General features: G+C 35.9%; 1 protein-coding gene across 1 annotated transcript in view; it reads left to right on the top strand.

The window, feature by feature from the left end:
• Positions 1-22,083, top strand: part of Gucy1a2 (guanylate cyclase 1 soluble subunit alpha 2) — a 330,592-nt gene that overhangs the window by 35,613 nt on the left and 272,896 nt on the right. The window contains exons 2-3 of the mRNA XM_006992012.4: positions 831-892; positions 5,598-5,719. Coding sequence (XP_006992074.1) covers positions 831-892; positions 5,598-5,719 — 184 coding nt within the window. The remainder of the gene's footprint in view (positions 1-830; positions 893-5,597; positions 5,720-22,083) is intronic.

Below are 22,083 nucleotides of genomic sequence, written 5' to 3' on the forward strand. Positions count from 1 at the left end.
TTGTATGATTTTCCAAGTTTGGCCTACCTACTGTTTAGATAAAGCTAAGAATAATGTTTTGATCTAGAATTAATAAACTGTTTTGATCTACCATTGGAAGTAATTATATAATTCATTCATGAACTATAGACTTCTTTTTGAAGACATGAGGCAGGCAATCCAAAGCACTGTGGCCCTTCCATGAGATACAAGAACAATTCTCTGCTTGATATTTCTTGGGACACATAGGAAGTTAGGCTGACTTGAAGTATTGCTGATGCAGTCTGGGCTACTGCTTCCTGTCTCACCCTGGCCATCCTATGAGTCCATTTAGACACAAAACTAATGGAAAAAGAAAATCTCATTAATCTTAAAGTATATAATTATAGAGTTAACAATTTTAACTCAACTTACTGTTACTTTCAGACTACCATTGCAAGTCTTGTTACAACATGAAAGAACATATATAGGTGGGCACTTTCAGCTGGTCATTATCTTACAGGGATTATACACAGTACCCAGTAAGTGCTGCAAGCCATGTTTCTGCAGTGCCCTTTCCCATTGTTACCAAACCCTCCATTTCAGTCAATGAGTATTTTATTGAATACTTATTAATAGCTCATCAAAAAAATTGGGGGGGATGATGTAGAAAATATCATTGTATTCAAAATTGAGAAACTGGGCAATTACTGACTGCCTCATTTAGTTTCTCTGGGTAAAACACAGGGCTAGATGAAAAATGCATTAAGATTGAAAAATAGTAACTTTTATGAGATAAAGCTGCCTGTTCTTGATTGGGAAGCACACTGATGAGCTGATGATGTGTTTTCATTCTTGTTACCATATTGTAGCCTCAGACTATACAGCTGACTCTCAAGAGGACATTGCAGTTTTATGAACATCAAGTTATTGGGTGAGTAAAAATGCATTTTTCTATGGAACAAATTCAAAGTGATTTCTCAAGTACAGCTGTTGAGCTTGCAAGTTAGTATGCTCTTGAAGTCAACTTTGTAGTGTCTGTTTCTTGACATGTAGGCTGGGACTGACAAAAGCACCTTAAGCGATGTCCTTTGGTTTATTGGTCTTAATTCTTTTAAATAAAAATTGAAATTCTTTTTGCCTCACCCCCTCCCTTCCTAATATTCTTCCATTTGCAAGACTGAATCTCATAATTTTATTTTACTACAAGGGAAGAATTGTTGATATCAAGTGGGAGTTTTTGAATGGGATTTTGAATTCTTATATAGAGTTTGACTGAAACCACACTTTAAGGATAGGTCTTGGTTTGGTCAGGGTCACATGCTGCATGTTTTTCTCTGTTATTCTTTATTTCTTCAAATGGTTTTGATAATTGTGTGTGTTAAGAATATGTTACACCAAAAACTAAGAAATCAAGGCCTCATCAGCACAGAGAAATTTTAGTAAAATATAATGGTTATATTAATAACAAAATCAAAGACAAATGTTATGATAAGGTGATATGATGTCAGTGAAAGTATTTTGTAGACATTTTTGATTGGCCGTAGTAGATAGCAGTTTGGCACATACCAAAAAATCAAATTTACTTTTTTTGATTTTTTAGCTTTTCATGTTAAATCAATTAACATTAGAAACAATAAATATTGTCACTATGCTTTGTTATTATTTTCTATATGCCACAAATGTTTTGTCTTTGTGAAGAGTCAAACTCTGGTAATTCTTAAAATATTATCCTTTTACATTATGGGGATCAGGAATAAATATTGAGCTATTAGGATATGATGTGATTAAAATTAAAACAGAAAGATATAAGAATAAAAAGTGGCCGGGCGGTGGTGGTGCACGCCTTTAATCCCAGCACTCGGGAGGCAGAGCCAGGCGGATCTCTGTGAGTTCGAGGCCAGCCTGGTCTCCAAAGCGAGTTCCAGGAAAGGCACAAAGCTACACAGAGAAACCCTGTCTCAAAAAACCAAAAAAAAAAAAAAAAAGAATAAAAAGTGACTTCAAAAACTAACATAATACCATGAGCTTTAATCACTTGATGATGATGTTGATTGTCTTTTTAGTGGAAATTGCTTTGAAACTTTGATACATTAATTCTCAACAGTTCAGTCCTAGGAAAAACATTTAAATTTATGAGATGGCTTTTAATTTGATGCAATTAGTGATTTAAAATAGTTTATCCTAATGGAGCTAAAGAATGCTAAATTAACCTTTCCTTGAACATTCTAAAATAAAACTTAATCACTGTCATTGTGTTGGCTACTTTCAAAGTATGCTGTGTGGATTACTTCTTAGACTTAAAACAATTTTTAACTATTGTAAGTGTTATATATCTATTATTATTATTATATTTTTTTATTTTTTATGATAATGCCTGTCATCAAACTCAAAGAAATTGTTTTTGGAATTATGAATGCTGTCATTGTTTTGGAATCAAGAAATTGTTGAAATTCTCTCATCTGTGAACTGAACTGCCTCAGGGACAAATTAGGGGTTGGACTCTTACATTACCATTGAAATAGATCATAACCTCATTGTAATAGTTAACAGAGCAGCCTTTGGCCATTAGTTGGATGGAGTTCCCTTTTACCTACCTACCTTAACTATCTTCTCTATTTATGATGACATGACCTAGGGTTTTTATTCTGTCCAACACAATATAAGGGCTATGGATAATTTGACTGTAACAAGGTGTCTTGATATTAAACCTAATTAAAACAGAACTACCAACATGTTTTCTTGCCTGACTTCTAGGACATGGACCACTAATTCCTTTATTTGCCTTGCTGCTTATGGAGATTAAGGAGCTAGTTGGAAACAGTCTTAGTGTTCTTGCCTTTCTTGACTCTATCTTCCCTTCTTTCTACTTCGCTCATCTTATAGATTCCTTTTCAACTTTCTCTTTTGACTCTAAGACTACTTCTCTTTACAAAACTGAAAAAGGAGAAAAGCTAATATTAACACTGGGACTAATGTGTTCACACCTATGTGTTGTTTAGGGCTTTTTATCTCTAACTGTGAAGCAATGTGTTTTTTACAGTCAAGAGAATTTCAGGCAATGGAGAATAAGTGCTAACAAGCATTACTTTCTATATTTTTGGAGAGATATGTCTAAGAAGATTATTTTCCTGCTTTCTATAGGCTTGCATTGAAGTAATACAACTTTCAGATACTATATACAGAAATGTTAAAGTAGGAGAGATGACAGAGTGTATGGATGGACTCATTTTAATTTCTCAATATGGGCTCAATGACTGGTCTTTCTATTTCCCCTCTTCTTTTCTTAAAACTCTGCCCTTTAATCTGCTTTACATATCAACATCTGGGGTAGTATACATCATTCCTGGAATTCTTATACCTGTTGCCAATAGAAACTGCTAGAGACCTTTTCATTTCTCCCAGAACCTAGCACTGGACTCAAGGAGCATCTGTTCAAAGGATCACAAAGAAGATGGAGCTTCTTGTTATGGAGTAAAATAACCTCTCAGCCACAAGTGCTTCATCTTTAAATATTTATTCTATGCTTTAATTTATCCCTTCCCTCATTCATGTATTTATTCATAGAGATCATTTGTGTTGGGAAAATGAATCGTAAAGTAATTTATTCATGCTATGTGATAAATCTTTTTCTCTCTACTGTCATCATCATCTCTTACTGAGATATTTTGATCTGGTTTCCTGGCTCCTATTTAATGTTTCTGAGTCCTGACTTTTTATCATAGAAAAATGATTTAAAATTTACTGGAAGCCAGTGGTTCTTAAATATTAGTATGCATTAGAATTACCTTGTAGGTATATATGGATGCACACACACACTTACAAAAGACAATGCATTAGACAGGCTTATATGATCAGAAGCTGAATAGTCTGATAGTGGCTGGTTACACACTGTAGTTAAAGCAGTTGCTGTCCAGTCTAAGAAGCTGGAAGCTTCAGAAAATTGGGACAAGTGAAGTCTCCAGTGTGAGACTAGAGGTCTGGAAGTCCTCTTAGAGAGTCTATAGTGTAAGTTTGAGTTTAACAGCTGGTGAATCTGTGGGACTCCTAACAATATAGGCAGTGGGGGGTTTCCTACAACAAATACATCATACCAGATACCAAAAGTACAGGCAAAGCAAAAGAAGTGGGGCTTTTGAGATCCCTCACCCTCCATGCTGAAATGTTGACTGATTTGATCTTGTATAAGTCTTGTTAAGGAGCTGCTGTGAGTTCATGAGTGTAGCATTCTTGTCATGTCCAGAAGCCAACCTCTGGTTTTTACAATTTTTCTTACCCCTCTTTTGCAATGATTTCCTACATCTTTGGGTGGGTGTGATGTAGATGTCCCATTTCTGTCATATAACTGACAATTTTCTCTGTACTTTGACCAGTTGTGAGTTTCCACTGAACAAAGAAACTTCTCTAATGTAATTTGGGAGTTTCACTATTCCATGTGTATACAAATACAAATTTAGAGGTTAGTTTGATACTTCCTCCATTTAACAAAATAATAGTAGTAGATTCATGCCTGTGGGCTATGGTTTCCCCAGCCCTGAGTTCTTAGCCAGATTTACAGTACCAGGCATGACTTTCCTTTCATGAGGCATGCTTTAAATCCAAGAAGAAAGCAGTTCTTTAATCTTTAACTTTCATGCCACTACTGCACATATGGTCATGTCTTGCTATGCTGACTGTCATTGTTGCCTACTGGGTTCATAAATGAGTAGCTCACAGGGTTTACAACTGGGTAAGACTCTTAATGACTTTTCCTCCCAGCAGCCTGCATTGCAACTTTGGGTACTATGAAAGCTAGCAAAAAGATAGGAAGCTTCCTGGTCAGTACCAACCTGATTTTGCCATGTCTAATGAACAAAGTATATGATGTGTTCGGCAATAGATATTAGTATCAGTTTACCATGAACAATGGGAATAGCCTCTATTTTTTGGGTGATCTCCAGAACACCTTTTACTTAAATATGGAGGCTTATGTAAAAGCACTGGGTTTTTATTTGACAAAATATGGCTTCTGAGAGGAGCATTGTCTCCTGTGTAGGGAAACTCCAGATAATCTTGTTTATGAATATATATATATATATATATATATATATATATATATTAAAATCTCATAAAAATAATAGGTTTCCATATGGTGTTTTCAAATATCCTTACTGTTAGTTATATCTCCCTCAACTCCCACCTCTGCCCCATCCTACAATCCTTCTATTCACCTAAACCTCTCTTACCCCTTCATATCACTGTATTAATCTCACTCTATCCCCAAGCTATTAGAAAGCCTACAAACTAGTAGATGTGCATTTGGTGTTTTCAACATCCCTAATTATTCTTCTCCCCACCAATCCTCACATCCTTTCCCCGACTTCAAGCTCTCTCCCCATAATTCTCCTCTTCTCCTTCATATCATATGGATTTTACTACAGCTCTAAGAATTTTCTAATGAACAGTTGGCTGCAGATCTAGTCCTGTACTTTTAATGTTAAAGGGAATAGTGGGTTATACATATCAGAGTTATGTTTAAAATCAGTTATTTTATAGGTGGCTATGCTGAAAGCATAGACTGTATGTACTTGGTGTAGATATAAGTGTATCTGCAAATGTTTTCAAAATTCCTCCATAAGCTAATTTTATTTTCTTCTTAGTTATAGGGATGCAGAAAAGAATTTCCACAATATCTCTAACAGATGCTCCTATGCAGACCATTCCAACAAGGAGGAAATTGAAGATGTCTCAGGAATTCTTCAGTGTACTGCTAATGTACTCGGTATATTAATTATATATTTATATAACTGACATAATATAAGTGGAATGGGAAGTAAAGGTATCAGTGTATCATTTCTATTTGGAGATTGTGGGAATTGGAGACTGAGAACTCGTCTTTAAGTATTTAGTTTTACACCCATGAACATGTTTAAATGGGAATTACAAACAAGCCAAATACTTGTAAATTCAAGAACATTATAGCAAATTCTTACATTCTGGGAAAATGTTTTCAAATATTTCTATGATGTTGGTATTAGCCTGACATAATCCATATTTCTCTACATCTTACCTTCACCTGAAATATAAGATATTTTTTTTCTTTTCAGGCTTATACTTTCTTACTTCTGGGACTCCCTTGTTGTAACATATCAGTAAAGCTTGTCATCTACAGGGTGCTGTGCTTGGGCTTAGGCTCAGAGTGTGCACCTTAAAGATACCAATATTTACTTTCATGACTTTGGATATTCCCAATATGGGTAAATGTACTGTTATAAGTGGAATTATGTACTCCATTCTACAATTGGTCTAACTTCTAGAAAAGTATGAAGATGTGGGTGTGCAAGAGCACTCTGCATAGCTATCACAGCAGCAATCTGTTTAGCCCTAATTTCTTACAGAAGTTATTTAAAATTATCTCCTAATTTCATTTTGCTTACTGCTTTTGAAATGAACTTAATTCAGTTTTTGGGGGGATCCCTATATTTCTTTATGCCTCAGAAAAGAATGAATGGTACTTTGGAAGGCCAGCAACGCCTTCATTGTGTGTTGATTCTATCACCTCTTGCACTGAAGGCCTGGAAAATAGTTCCTTACCAAAGCCTGGTTCTTGGCCCTCTATGAATGTGAAAAAAATGTTCACACATAACATGTTTTTCTTATTAATAACCATTTGTGCCCACTATCTGTCACAAGGTTTGCAAAGCAGACATACTGACTACACCATGCTTCTTGGTTTCTGTTCACCTCATGTTGGGGTCCTGATAATCACTGTGACAGCACAGCAGAATTCCTCTCAAGAGGCCCTTATAACAAGAGATGATAGGTGTGAATGGTGCCTTTACTACTTGTGACTTTAAGAGTTAAATGGCTTCATTATTTGGATCATAATATCTATTGCATTGTGATATGGTCTAATTATAGTTGTCAGAAAAATATCTACCTTTTAAAACAATGGTATGCAAAACCTATTTCTAGTTTGCATTAATGGTAAAAACATGGATATAGTCTTACCAAACAGGACTTTTTTTTGTATTTTACTCTAAATTATACTGGTTTAGTAGTGTAGTGAAACTTGTATCATAAGGGCCTGAATTGTGGATTGTTTTGAACATGTTGTCCCTTGGTAGCATGGCTTGGATTTGGCTAGTGCTGTAAGGAGGGAGACAAAATGAGTGCAGAGAATTAAGGGAGAGAGATAACAAGCTGTCTTATCCTCTTTGCTATAATGAGTTAAATATCAGTGTAGTTAGGACATTTTGATTTTTTAAATAGTTTTGATTCTATTAATCAATACAATGGGGTTTGTTGGTATTTCAATTGCAAAGATTTAATTGCAATAGGAACTGAGAGATGCTTTCTGAGAAAGACATCCACAATATGTCAAGAAGCAAACAAATATGAGTACATCAACTTATTTGCTGATGAATTATATAAAGTTTGCTACTCCAGCATCAGTTATTGGCTAAATATCACACAAAACAGTTTCATACTGCCCTAGTTAAGAATCATCTCTCACAGAAATCAGGGAGTGCAGGAATTGTGGATAGGACATTCCTCAACACTTTCTGTGTTTTAAAGGTCTCTGTCAGAGTGGCGTGCTGGCTCAAAAAGTTTAAAGTCTTACTGAGAGTCTTGTTGTCCAGGGATTGTTTTACTTTGAAGTGCTAGTGAGGAGGATGGAGGAAATGATCTTAGGGCCTATTCTTCACAGTATATTCTTGTATCAGAAATTCTGAAATACTGTATAATCAGAGCCTTTTAGAAATTGCTACAGAGTCCAGAACTTTTTGATATGATGTTTTTATGTTGTTGACTTTTAAAAAATAATCAGTTATTGTTTATTTCAACCTGTATGTGCAATTTGTTTCATTATGATTTAAAATGTCTATTTGGAAATCATTAATTGATAATAAGAGTGATAAATTATCCATTTATTATAACTTTTTTCTTGGAATAACACTGCTATATAATTAATAAGTGACATTATTTACTGGACTAGAATGTATTTCACATGTTCAGCATCTTAGGGAACTAATTGGTAAAAATAACAACTTACTACTTTCACTGGTGAAATAAGATTGACAGCCACAAATAAATTCTATCCATGTAGTTCTTTTCACTCTAACTTAATAAATTCTTGGGTTTTTCTTTCTTAAAAGTATTTTGAGTATTAATGAGATGAATTTGAATTAAAGTGGTTGAAGGGGTATGGTAGTTTGAATGAGAGTGGTCCCATAGGATAATAGATTTGAATTCTTGGTCACCAGGAAGTGGCACTACTTGAAATGATTAGGATGTAAGGCCTTGTTTGGAAGTATGCCTCTATGAGTGAACTTTGACATTTCAAAGGCCCTGGCCAAGCCCAGATTCTTTCTTTCAGCCAGTGGATCAGGATGTAGCTCTCTGATACTTCTCCAGCATCCTGTGTGCTGCCATGCTTCTAGCCATGCTGATAATGGATTAACCCTCTGAAACTGTAACCAAGCTCTGATTAAATTATTTCTTTATAAGCGTTGACATGGTCATGGTGCTTCTTCACAGCAATAGAACAATTATCAAGTCAGGAAGTGATTGACTCATAGTTCTATTATAGTGCATTGCAATGTAAAGATTTTAAAGTAAGGACTAGCTAGGGCTAGGCTAGGCTAGGAAGAACTTAACAACTTACTATCTATCTGACTGGAATCACTTATTCAATGTAGTCATGCCTTAGATTTCTCATTTGTAAATTGGAGATAATGTAATTATGCACCTCCTTTTTTAGAGTTGCTAGGAAGCTTAAAATAGGTTAATTTATATAAAGTACTTACAATAACCTGACATGTAACATACCAATACCACATTGTTGTTTGTTATTATTATTGAATATCCCTAAAATGATCTTTTCAGTAGACCTGGAAGGTCATATTTGTTCACTTGGTTAATAGGTGAGGAAACTGATTTTTTTGTTAACTTGTTAATCTTTGGTCTAACTCTGAATAAACAAGCTTTACAAGGGCATGTTTAAATCTGGATCATTCTGATTCCAAATACCACATTCAATACATTGCTTTTCTCTCAGTTACTGGACTGAAAGTCTCATTCAGTCTCTCTAATGCTGATTATGCTTAATTCATCATTTTGTTGTTGGTTTGCAACACTGGGGATTGAACCAAAAGCATCATGTAGATAAGAACTTCACCACTGACCTCTGTCCCCAGCCCTAATTTCATTTTTGTTTTTATTCAAGAGTTTCACTAAGTTGCCAAAGTAGGTCTTGAAGTTATTGTGTAGCTAAACCATGTTGGAGAATATTATTTTAAGATGTATTACTTTTGTTTATGTTGCATTTGTTTAAAACAATGTGAAGCTGTGTTACTGTGCCTGTCTAAAACACCTGATGGTCTAATAAAGAGCTGAATGGCCAATAGCAAGGCAGGATAAAGGATAGGCAGGGCTGGCAGGCAGAGAGAATATATAGCAGGAGAAATCTGGAAGGAAAAAGAAGAATGAGGAAGGAAGGAGGACATCAGGGGCCAGCCACCCAGCCACCCAACCACCCAGCTACACAGCCAGACACAGAGTAAGAAGGAAAAAAAAAGTATACAGGAATAAGAAAGATAAAATCCCAGAGAAAAAATATATATGGAATAATTTAAGTTAAGGGAATCTGGCTAGCAACAAGCCAAGCTAAAGCAGGGCATTTATAATTAAGAATAAGCCTCTGTGTGTGATTTATTTGAAAGCTGGGTGGTGGGCCCCCCAAAAGACCAAAGACCAACCAACAACAAAACTAGGCTTTGAAGATTGTAATCTTTCTACATTAAGCAGCCCAAGTAGCTATGACAATAGGCTTGCACTCATGACCCAGCTTTGCTGCTCTTTCAAATTGAACTTGGGAGAGTTGCTTGTATGCAGCAAGTAGTATCAAAACTAAGACTATTTGTCATCAGTATTGAAGGTTTTGCAGCTTTAGTGTGCTTTGGATCATTTCCAGTCTAGCAACACTATGAGTTTTCTTTATCTTTTAGGTGCTAGAGATGCAAATTTAGGGTGGCCATGTTTGCCTTTATGACATAAATGTGACTTCATACTTATGACTTTTGGCCTAAAGTTTTCAAGTAGATCTTATTGTGTTAAACATGGATGTTAAACGTTATTGGGCTGGTAAAATACATAAGGCTGTGCTTCTTTTTTTTCCACAAAAGGAATATTTTTATTAATTCTATGACAAGTTGACACATGTCAACAATATATCTTGATCATATCCACTCTCAACTCCCCCTTCCCATTCATCCCAGGTATCATTAACACATCCTCCTCCTCACTTCAAGTTCTTCCTTTTTTAAAATTTATTTTTGTGTCTTACTGAGTCCAGTTAGTGCTGACTGTTGGACTCTTAACTGACATTGTTGGCTTGATCTCAGCCAGGTAAGCATAGCTAAAGTGACTTCATGAAGGCAATGGCCATTCCATGTCCAGATGACAGCATTTCACAGCATTTTTCTCTGTGTTCCAGCTTTTCTGTTCTTTCTGTACTTTTTCTGTGATGTTTCTTTAGCCTTAGGTGTTTGATATACATGTCCCATTTAGGAATGAACACTCAATAGTCACTTGATGATTCCGGTCAGTTATGATGGTCTGAATTGACTTCTGACCATTTCAGAGTTAAGCTCTCTGGTCAAGGTTGAGGCAACACTATTTTATGTGTTTAAAATGTGAATATTTAGAAGTCAGTTTGACAACAGGTCCATCTATCAAGGTAACAGTAGTATGGTCTTTTCTAGGGCCTATGACCCACTGAGACTTTTTAATCAGATTTTTAGTACCAGGCATGAATTCCCTCCTGTGTAGAAGGCCTTAAATTCAATTTAAAAACTGTTAGCATTATTGCACCCATAAGCATATCTTGCTTGACAGAGTTCACCAGCAGGTAGTACTATTCTTGCTTACCAGTCTGTATAGCATCTTCCAGCATTATGAAAGCTAGCAAGCTGGAAGAAAGTTTTCAGTTGTATTCCAGCTTGATTTTTCTGTGTTCTATTGTATATTCTAGTGTGTGTGTGTGTGTGTGTGTGTGTGTGTGTGTGTGTGTGTGTGTGTTGTTTTGGGAGTCTCTGAGATCCCTATTCAATAACTACTGGTGAGGATGTTCCATGCCTCACACTGAGATTTTCATTTAATATCCCTTGTTTTTTGGAGAATTATTGTCCACCCACACAGTTTTCTTGTGTTCAAACTCTCTTATTTTTTGTTTAAATTATATTTTAAAATTACTTTACAAAGTAGTGTGTTTCTATGATTTTTCATGCATCCTTAGTTTTAGTTAACACATCTCTATCCCCTTTCTCATCTGATATTCACCCCCATTCCCACTTAGACCTTTAACCACCAGTATTATTCCTCCTATTTTCAAATCAGAACTGTTCTATTATCTCCTCACCAAAATGGTTATATTTCTGAGTTCATTCATTTGTTTAAATGGAAAACTTAAGGATATAGTCACAGGATAATATTTAATTACTTACAACAGAAATATTGAGTTTTGGTTTATGTGAATTGAAGATAACTGAAATATACATATTTTTTTCTAAATAATTATGAATAGTATGTATTATGCCTGTGAAGGAATGACATCAGCACATGTGAACACTACCTCCAATGCATATGAAATGCTTTCCTTAAAAACTATTTTCAGGAAAACATATACATCAATTTAGTTAGGTAAAAAACACACAGCTTGGAAACATGGGGTGGTTTTCTCCCCCTCTTAGATATTCTTTCTCTTTTGTGAGTTTCACATTCTGAATCTTGTCACATTTATGCTGCAAGCACTTTACATTTGCCTCTTTGCATTACTGGAAAACATGGCAGTCATGTTTCCTTCCTAAATCTTTGTTTTTCTGCATGCATATTTCCTTATTATCAATAATTTTTGATTGTACACCACTTTTTTTAGGGGGAAGTGAGCATTTCTCAATTCTTGTTATTATCTGTTGTCCTATGTGTGTGTGTAATCTTTAAAATTAAATATGTAACATTAAAATTGATATACTTCAAGACTTACTTTGTGTTAACTTCCATGCATATTAATAATATACTATGTCATATTAACATATGGAATATTTTTAATCTCCTTAAAAAAGAAAACATGTTTCACTTACCCAACTCTGTGTCCCTTCATCTTTATTGCTATAGATTTCCCCATTGTAAAATGCCTTGAAAAGGGAATGATACAAACTTTTTGCTGGCTTCCTTTGCTTGTGTAACTTCATAGCTCATTATCCGCCATACCCAATACTCCATACCCAACATTTTTCTTATGTAGTTTCCTATTGAAGAGCACCTTGGTTGACTATATTTCGGGCAGATAATAATGACTCTTCTATAAACAATTCACTTATAAGTTTTTGTGAAGCCTGTGATGTGACTAGAGCCACTAGACTGTATGTAACTTGTAAGAAACATGGAAATCATGGTGCCATTTGCCTTGTCACAGCAATATTTAATCTGGTTGCTCTTCATACTCTGACGTGGATCTCAGCCAAAGGCTGAGAAGTTGTATTGTCCATGGTCCTTAGAAATTAGTACTGCTCATGTTATTTTAACCTTAGCCATTCTCATGTTTGTGTCTTTCTCCTTAAAAGTTTAATAAATAAAAACAACTTCTGCTATATCTTTATAATGCCAACAAATACAAACTATAATTAAGAATTTTATTTTTTCTGTTTTGTAATTCTGATTGCCTTCCCAAGATTTTGTGACTTTGTTTAAAAAGTGCTTAAAGCATACATTATATATGTATATATATATATAGAAGGGTTGACCATGGTACTAATCGATTAAAACCTATTTTTATTTCATAAAAATAAACCTGTCGGATTGAATTAGACAGCATTATGCAGAGAGAAATGAAAGATTTTATGAATTTGAGCATTGCTATGAAGTAATATGACAGAAAATGACTCTGTTGTTGCTGTTGAAAATTTAAGATTCCTAAAGGCAGTCTCTGGCTATTTATCATCTGTCTATCTATCTATCTATCTATCTATCTATCTATCTATCTATCTATCTATCTATCCATCATCTTCATCTACCTATCTATACTCAGTGGCTAATAAGCCAAACTCTACTGTGCAACATTAAATTCATGAATAAGATGTAAAATTTTCTTCCATCCTGTTTGCTTTCCCACCATATTACCAGTGCTTTCTATCTGAAAAGTTTCTAACATGGAAAAAATAAAAATGAAACATTGGTCTCTGATACTGAACAAATAAATGAAAACCCAGATAGGTCAGGCTGCTTGCATGGGGTCTTACCTTTAGCATGTGGTGAGCATAGAATATTTGCTTTATTACATTTATTTCTACGTCACTGTGATGCTAATGATTGGCAAAATAAGAGATGAAGGATTTATTTTCATTCACAATTTCAGAGGGTTCTAGTCATCATGTCAGGAAGGCAGAGTGAAACTCCTTAGTTCATGGTACTAGGGCTGTGCTAGATGCTGGTCACATAATGGTGGACAAGGAAGCACAGGATATGACCAGAAGCACTGGCTGGACCTATAACTAACCCTCCAAAGGCAATCCCAGTGAGACCGGGAGAAAAGCTTGCTGCCTCCTCACTGATTTCAGCTTCTGTTATGAAACAACAATGGTTTGGGCTTTTTTCTTTCTGAGTTAGAAGGAAGTTTGTTTTCCTAACTACATAAAGACATGATGTTGGCTTATAGTTACATCACCTGTCAAATATATAATTCACTTTATTTTTTGTCATCTTATCTAAAAAAATTATGGTCACATTGTAATACACTTTCAAAGTACTCTTTTTTTAACTTAAAAAAAATACATCAGCTTGAATGAACATGCTACTATCCTTCTTCTAAGTCTTTGCTCCTTCTATTTGATGGCTTTTGCTAATTAACTCCATAGCCTTTGACCCATGGCTCTATTGATTTTTGTACATTGCTTATTTTTCTATTTGCATTATTCTTTGCTATATAACTTCATTTTGAGTCACCTACAGATTTTAATTCTGAAAATTAATTAAAAAATTAAGTAAGAATGGAATTAATCCAAATAGTGTAGTTTTGTGCCTGGAATGTTGCCATTCTTGTGAGCCCAGAGATCTTCCTCTAGAAGAGCAGCCGGTGCTCCAGCACTGCTTGATGACGTTTGTAAGCAAAGCTGTTGAACTATTAACTGAATAATACATAATTGCCAGTATAGAACATTTTTGTGAGCTAGACAAGAAGAGAGTGGAAATTTAAAACATTTAAATTTTAATTAATTTAAAATATTAATTTTAAAAAATATCTAATTTTTATAAATTTATTTCTTTACTTTTCATAAGGCAATAGGAACTGCATTATTTATTTGAATCTTAATCCAATTAATACTTATCTTTATTTTCAAACTGTATATCAGCATAATTCATATACTGCAAGGGATTTTTTGGTGAGATCCTCCAGAGACATTAACAAAAATGGCCTGTGGACACAATAATCAGTTACTCTGAATATTTGTATCCAGAGCAGTGTTTTTAAAGCTAAGTTCCCTCCACGGTTCTGGTGAGCAACCAGGACCTGCCACCTTGGCTCAAAGGATAATCCTATCCTTGGCAAAAATGGTGAATCCTTTCTAGTTCCACCATTGGGAAACAGGACACAAGACTTATTGTTGCTAACTGGTGGTGATTTTGCTTTTTTGGAGGCCCACCACCCAGCTCCCAAGTAAATCACATATGGAGGCTTAATGATAATTGCTCAGCCTTAGCTTGGTTTAGTTTCTAGCCAGCTTTCCTTAACTTAAATTATCACAACTACCTTTTACCTCTGGGTTTTTCCATTCCTCTAACTTCTGTAAATCTTATTATTATTCTGTGGTTTGCTGTGTAGCTAGGTGGTTGGACCCTGGAGTCGTCCTCTTCCTCTCACTGCTAGATCTCCAACCCTCTTCCCAGAGTTCTCCTTCTATTTATTCTCGCTGCCTGCCAGCCCTGCCTAGCTTTTCTCCTGCCTTGCTATTGGTCATTTAGTTCTTTATTAGACTAATAGGTGTTTTTACACAGGCACAGTAATACAGCTTCACAGAGTTAAACAAATGCAACACAACAAAAGTAACACACCTTAAAATAATATGCTACTACAGACTGAGACTGAAATCTGTGCTCCTCCTTTAGTCTTTAGGCAGTGGCTTGTTGTCTTGAACTCCACTTTTTTCCTCTTAATTTACTTCTATTTCTCTCCAGGACTTCAGTTCTGCTTCTGGACCCAAACAAGGACTGGAACTCCTCAATACTCTTCCCTCTTCTCCCTTTCCCTTCCCTCCACTCCACTCCCTGCCTCTCTCTTTTCTCCTTTCTTCCCCCCCCTCTCTCCTTGCTTGCTTGCTTTTGCTTTTTCTGTATTTACCAAACCTTATTGATGATGCTCATGTCTTGTGGTGGTATTCTAATTGTACTGAAATGTGATTTTGATTGTATGTTAATAAATAAAGTTGCCCGGGGGTCAGAGCTATTAGAGCCATAGCAAGAGTGTGGCGGTGGTGGCACACGCCTTTAATCCCAGATTGTAGAGAGCCCATTGGCTGAATTACTTTGTTAATTGCTCTAAGGTCTGTTACCATTCTCCATTTACCAGATTTCTTTTTAATAACAAATACAGGAGATTTCCAAGGGCTGGTTGATTCTTCAATATGCTGAGTATTTAACTGTTCTTCTACCAGCTCTTCTAAAGCCTGGAGTTAAGGGCCATTGCTGAACCCATACAGGCTTGTCTGTTAACCATTTTAAGGTAGAGAGCTGTTGGTGTCTTTGGAAGATCATCAGTTGTTGTGCCCTTTTCTTGTATAATATGGATGGCTGGTGACCACTCATTAGAACAATATCTTCTAATATTTCTCTCAGAAACATGTGCTAGTTTATTATTTGTTTCTGAGATTGGAGGGATGTTAATCTGAGTATTCCATTGTTGCAACAAGTCTCGACCCCACAGGTTCATAGTTATGTTAGCCACATATGGTTTTAATTTTCCTCTCTGTCCTTTTGGACCAATAAATTCCAGCCATCTTGCACTCTGTTTCACCTGAGATAATGTCCCAATTCCTAACAGTTGAACGTTTACCTCCTGAAGAGGCCAAGTTGAATGCCAAAATTCTGGTGTAATTATGGTAACATCCGCACCTGTGTCTACCAGAGCATACAACAAAACACCATTTATTTTTATCGTTAATTTTGGTCTTTGTTCATTAATAGAAGTTTGCCAAAAATTTTCTTTATGTTTTCTCCTGAATTTTCTATTCTCTCTGTTTCATCATTTTATTCCAATAGGTTATTTAATCGCTCTGAGCAGGGGTTTCCTCTATGGCTGCAGGAAAGGTTTGAACTGGATTTGCTATAGGGGCCTGCATGAGGCCCCTCTGGGAGTTTCCCGAAGACTGAGGCAAAGGATTACCCTGTCTGTCCTTTGTTGATCTACATTCCTTGGCCCAGTGTTTTCCCTTACCACACCTTCTGCATACTCCAGAAGGAAGGGGCATTCTGTTGCCATTGTTCCTTGAAGAAACATTGTTTCTAGGAATGACCTGTTTACAGTCCCTTTTCAAATGTCCTTGCTTTCCACACCCAAAACATCTAACACTCCTCAAACCTTTTGAAATTGCTTCTCCTACCCAGATATCATCATGAGCCTCAGCATTAACCGTGTCTCTAATCCAATCTTCCAAAGGTACAGATCTTGCCTTTAATGACCTGATTATTCTTTTGCATGCTGCATTCGCATTCTCCAAGGCCAAAGATTCAATTATTATCTTACTAGCTTCTGAATCTGAGACCATTCTCTTTACTGCTGAAGCCAGTCTTTATAAAAAAATCTGTGAAAGATTCTTTTGGGCGTTGCATAACCTTTGTAAATGACTCAGTTTTTTTTCCTGGTTCCTCAACTCATGCATTCAAGGCTGCCGTTCAACATAAAATTAGGGTTTGGACATCATATAAACATTGTGTTTGTATGGAAACATATTGGCCTTCTCCAATAAGCTGATCCTGGCAGACTTGTATTCCTTTATCCCTCCATTGTTTTTCTATGTTTTTAGCTTCATCCTTGAACCAAGTTAGAAATTGAAGCCTCTGGCTGGGTTCAAGAACAGCTTGTGCCAGCTCCCTCCAGTCCTGTGGATTGTAATCCTATTACATGTTGCCAAAATAAGTGTGGTTATGGCTTTATCAAAAGACATCTTCTGAGGCCAGGACAATATGGCACCATCTCTGAAGTGGCCTTTGCAATCCAGAAGGGCTGGAGATATGGCTCAGCTGTTAATTAAAAGTATGTGCCACCACCGCCACACTCTTGCTGTGGCTCTAATAGCTCTGACCCCCGGGCAACTTTATTTATTAACATACAATCAAAATCACATTTCAGTACAATTAGAATACCACCACAATGTCTAGCTAAACATTGTTTGTAGATGAATTTCGGTGGGTGTGTATGTGTGATTTTCTGTCTTTGCAGTAGCTTATATAGCTCTCATATCCCTCACCTTTTTCACCTTACATCATTACCTCACACAGCCCTGCAATGAATGGTTGCTGTTCAAACCAACACCAGAAACAATAGTCACATGACATTAGTAAAATGCTGGATTACTGCCAGTTTTCCATGAGAGACATCGGTAATTTTTTTTTTTTTTTTTTGTCAACTTGCACTTCTAGAATCATAAATCACTAAAGGAGACATATACTTGCCGGGCAGTGGTGGTGCACACCTTTAATCCCAGCACTTGGGAGGCAGAGGCAGGCAGATCTTTGTGAGTTCAAGGCCAGCATGGTCTACTGAGGGAGATCCAGCAAGGGTGCAAAGCTACACAGAGAAAACCCTGTCTGGAAAAATAAAAAAAAAAAAAAAAAGGAGACAAATACTTTAGTAGAAAAATAAAGTGGGCAAAGTGGGCAATACAGTTTGCTTCTGCCACAAGGAAGGGATGTCTCTACTTGCTTGAGCTCTCATAAAGGTCTCAGCTGGCTTAGGATCTTTCCAAGTGGAATTTAAGAATTTTGGCCAGGGAATGGCCCTGACAAATGGTCCTGAATTGATGTGAGTTACCTCAGTCTCTAGAAAATTTTGACTGACTATATCCAATTGTTGTCATTTTTCAACTGTTTATTCTTTTGCTTTCAATTCTCTGTATATTCCATAGCATTCTCACACTTCTTTCACTCTTTTATTCAATTCTGTACCTCATACAATTTTTTATTTATCTTAAAGTAAATCTTGAGGCTGGATAAATGGCTCTGTGGTTAAAAGTGCATACTGTTCTTGTAGAGGACCTGAGTTTGGTTCCCAGAATCCATATTAGGATGCTCAAATCCATTTATATTTAATTCCACGGGATTTACTGCCCTCTTCTGGCATTTCTGGACATTCACATTCATGTGCCCATACCCATATACAACACAAATACACAGAACTTATAAACAAAAGTGAATAAAAGATCCTTTCTTAGTCAGGCGGTGGTAGTGCACACCTTTAATCCCAGCACTCAGGAGACAGAGCCAGGCAGATCTCAGTGAGCTCAAGGCCAGCCTGGTCTACCGTGCGAGATCCAGGAAAGGCACCAAAACTACACAGAGAAACTCTCTCAAAAAAAGGGGGCGGGCGGTAAATGATTGCCCATCTCACACTTTAGGAAATTTAGCCATATGAATTGACCAAACATTTACAACTTTGCTTCTTAATTCATTATTAGGCATTTGCTTTAGTGCCATATTTAAGCTTAATATTTTGCATAAAAATTTAATAATCAATAGACTCCAGTTTGCTACAAATCTTTAAAATTTCTTTAGTTTGAGGATTTAAATGGTCATTGGAATTTATGGTTAAAGTTCATTTTATTAAGCATGGGAAGGGTTATTAATTTACAGAAGACTGTCATCTGTGAGGAAATGCCTGCCCTATTTGAGGAATAATTTACAAGGACTCTTTCCACTGGCGCAATGTTTTTCTAAGTAGTTTCTGTTTTCAGTTTCTGTTGTAGGTGCCAGTTATGAATAGGGAGGAAAAAAAACAGATATAAAGTGGAAAGGCAGACACTGAAAATAATACAAAATAACAAATAAAGTCACATCAGAATGAGGGCTGCTGAGGACCCTGAGACAAAAGAGTAGAAAGGATTGAAATGTCTATGTGCTGAGAATCATTTTTGTTTCATTAAGCAAATCACACACATACACAAAATTATGAGGCACTTTTCTATTTGCAAGGGACTTTTTACAACTATTAATTAATGCTTTATTGGGTTATGGAACTAATATTAATATTCTGATTTTACAGACAAAGCAATTAAGGCCTAGAATGCCACTTATTCCAAATTATTTAGTTAACAAATACTGAAGGAAGGCTTTGAATATAGTTTTTCAACTTCCGAAAAGAATGCACTGCTTTTTTTACCATGTTATGTTTTTTACTATTTCTGCATATAAATAGTAGTGTTTTTAAGCACAATTTATGTTTGTTAAGCTAATCTCCCCAAACCTGTGCATATATATTACTACATTCTATTATCAATACAGTGTTTTACTTCAGTGTCTGCTTTCAATTAGGCATCTTTTCCTTAAATATATTTTTATCTGTTTTTGGCAAAATTAAACATTGAAACTAGAGTCCTTGACATGTAGACAAACACATATCACTGAGCTGCATTCCCAAGGCCAATAAACAATGTTTTGCCAATGATAAATCTGGCTATGGAAGTACCTAATTTCAAACAGGATAGGATGCCAACAAACAGGATTTGAAAAGTTGAGGAAATGATTGAACAGAGAGGAGATTAAAAGGACCAGAATTGGCACAAGATACCCCAAGACCAAGTTCTCAGCACAAAGGAGATTTATTTGCCACAGAGGGACAAAGGGTAGAGAATGAGAGACAAAGACAGCAGATTGAGGACAAGGCATTAGGAAAAAGGAACAAAGGAGAGGGGAAGGCATATTTACCCTGGAGGGACAAAGGACTGCCTCTGTATAGAGAGGACAAATGGCAGTTTATAAGGGGACCCCATGTTAGAATTAGTTGGTTAATTTTGATTGAGCATGTTAATTAGGGTAATCATAAGGGGGCTTTTGGTAGCTGGACTTTAATACTTTGATAGCTGGACCTTGGTGGTCAACGTCAGGAGAAGACAGTGGCCATATAAAGGAATAGACCTTGGTAGATAGCTTTAGGAATGTGATGGAATGCTTTTTAGCAAGATAGAGGGAACAGGGAAGGGCAAGGCCTGTCAGAGCCATGTTTGCCATGCTAGAGCCTCTTCAGAGACTACAGAGAAAAAAGGAACAAATAAAAAATATCATCATGCTTGAACTGATACTTGCGTTAGAATATAATTAGCTATAAAGGAAATTATTGAGTTAATCACCAAAAATTTAATATGAACCAAGGATGAGATGATCATCTACTATCAAAAAACAGCAAAATAGTTAGGGATGAAAGATTGTGATGTTTGCTGCCCTCAAGTGGGATGTATGTTTTATGTGTGTATGGGTATGTGAGTATGTACATGTATGAGTGATGGGGAGGGAAGGACAGAAGGGAGGAGGGAAGTGAAATCATTTTGGTTTTTAATTTAATTTAAATAATTTTTTCATATTTTCCAACTTCTAAGTTATAAATTATATTAAGAAAAAAGTATAATATTTGTTAAATAAAATTAAACTATAATTAAATAATCATGTGCCCCTAAAAAATTGCTTTTGGTTTTACTAGGCTGGAGCCCCAGTTAAAACATCAACAAAAATCCTAAACTAAATGAAACTAGTATCTCAAACATACCTTGTGATGTCTCCTTATAATTGTTAAGTATTTTGGTTTTCTTAGTATTGTCAATAAAATAACACATCCCATAATCAGTGTCTAGATTAGAATTTATCCCATGGAGTTTTTTCTGTAGTTCTATATTTTCACTGATAGTCTGATTTTGTGACATAGACTTTGGAGATTTTCCTATTCTTGTCATCCAGTATCACACAGCAATTGGTATCAGACTGGGCAATCAGTTTCTCTATGTTCTAGGAAGTGTTTTTGTCTACATAGAAAATATGTGTACAAATGAAAACATAATAAAAATAAAATTGCTGACTACTTCTATTGCTTAGCTTACCTACTTCTTTGATAATGAAGTAAAAGACAGCCACAATGTGACATATAATTTTCTTTTAAAAATCCTCTTACTACTATGTTATGTAATTTTACATTTCTCCAAGACTTTGCATGAATTCAGAAGCCTCATCAACCACTGATATAGTCCCCTCTGTAAAGTCTGATTTTTTTGGGCCACTTCCCTGAGATTTTAAATACCAGGGTAGTTATTTTTCATAGTTCAACATTAGTCATTACACAATGCTGCCATCATTAGCAGCAGTCAGATGTTTTGTACCCCCATATGTACAGTGAGGTAAATGGAATCTTCACAAAGAACAAGCCATCATGCTAAGTGAATGCTCCATGTATGAGCTCACAATCACAGAGCCAGCTCCAGCCCTTATTTGTTTAATTATTTAAAACATTAGTTACTATATAGAAATAGCAGAGCTTAAGTTACTTCTCCTTATATTTAAAATTTGCTTTCCTGAGCAATTATAAATGTCATCTTATCTTCTAAAATGTCCACTCCTCCCTCCCCTATTCCTGTGATTTCTATGACCGCCCCTCCCCCCCCACACACAACTTTCTTGTTATTTTGGGCCTTGTGGTCTTGATCTTTTGGGAACTACATTTTTAGTCAAATGGTGGAATGAAGTTTCCAGAGCTACAAAGCAATTGAAAAAAATCTAAATTATGCTCATGCCTTCTAGGTCACCCAGATTACCTGTTGAACTGTTATTGGGTTGGAAAAAAACAATCCATGTTGCCCTTTGACATCTTCTTGGAAACAAGATAGGAAATAACAGTACTATTCTGGCAAGGCTGATAGGGAGCTGAGATGAGAAAAGTCAGATTATTTTTTTCATTACATTAAAAAAAAGTATCTCTGTAGCTCAAGCTGGCCTAGAACTCACTATGTATAAACCCATGTGACCTTGAACTGTGGTAAGCCTCCTGGCTTAGCTTCCCAAGTGGATGGGGTTACATGCGTGAGCCACCACTGATAATTTTCACTCGTAATTGTG

Source organism: Peromyscus maniculatus, chromosome 7 (assembly GCF_049852395.1).
Source record: "Peromyscus maniculatus bairdii isolate BWxNUB_F1_BW_parent chromosome 7, HU_Pman_BW_mat_3.1, whole genome shotgun sequence".
In the NCBI taxonomy this organism is placed as follows: Eukaryota; Metazoa; Chordata; class Mammalia; order Rodentia; family Cricetidae; genus Peromyscus; species Peromyscus maniculatus.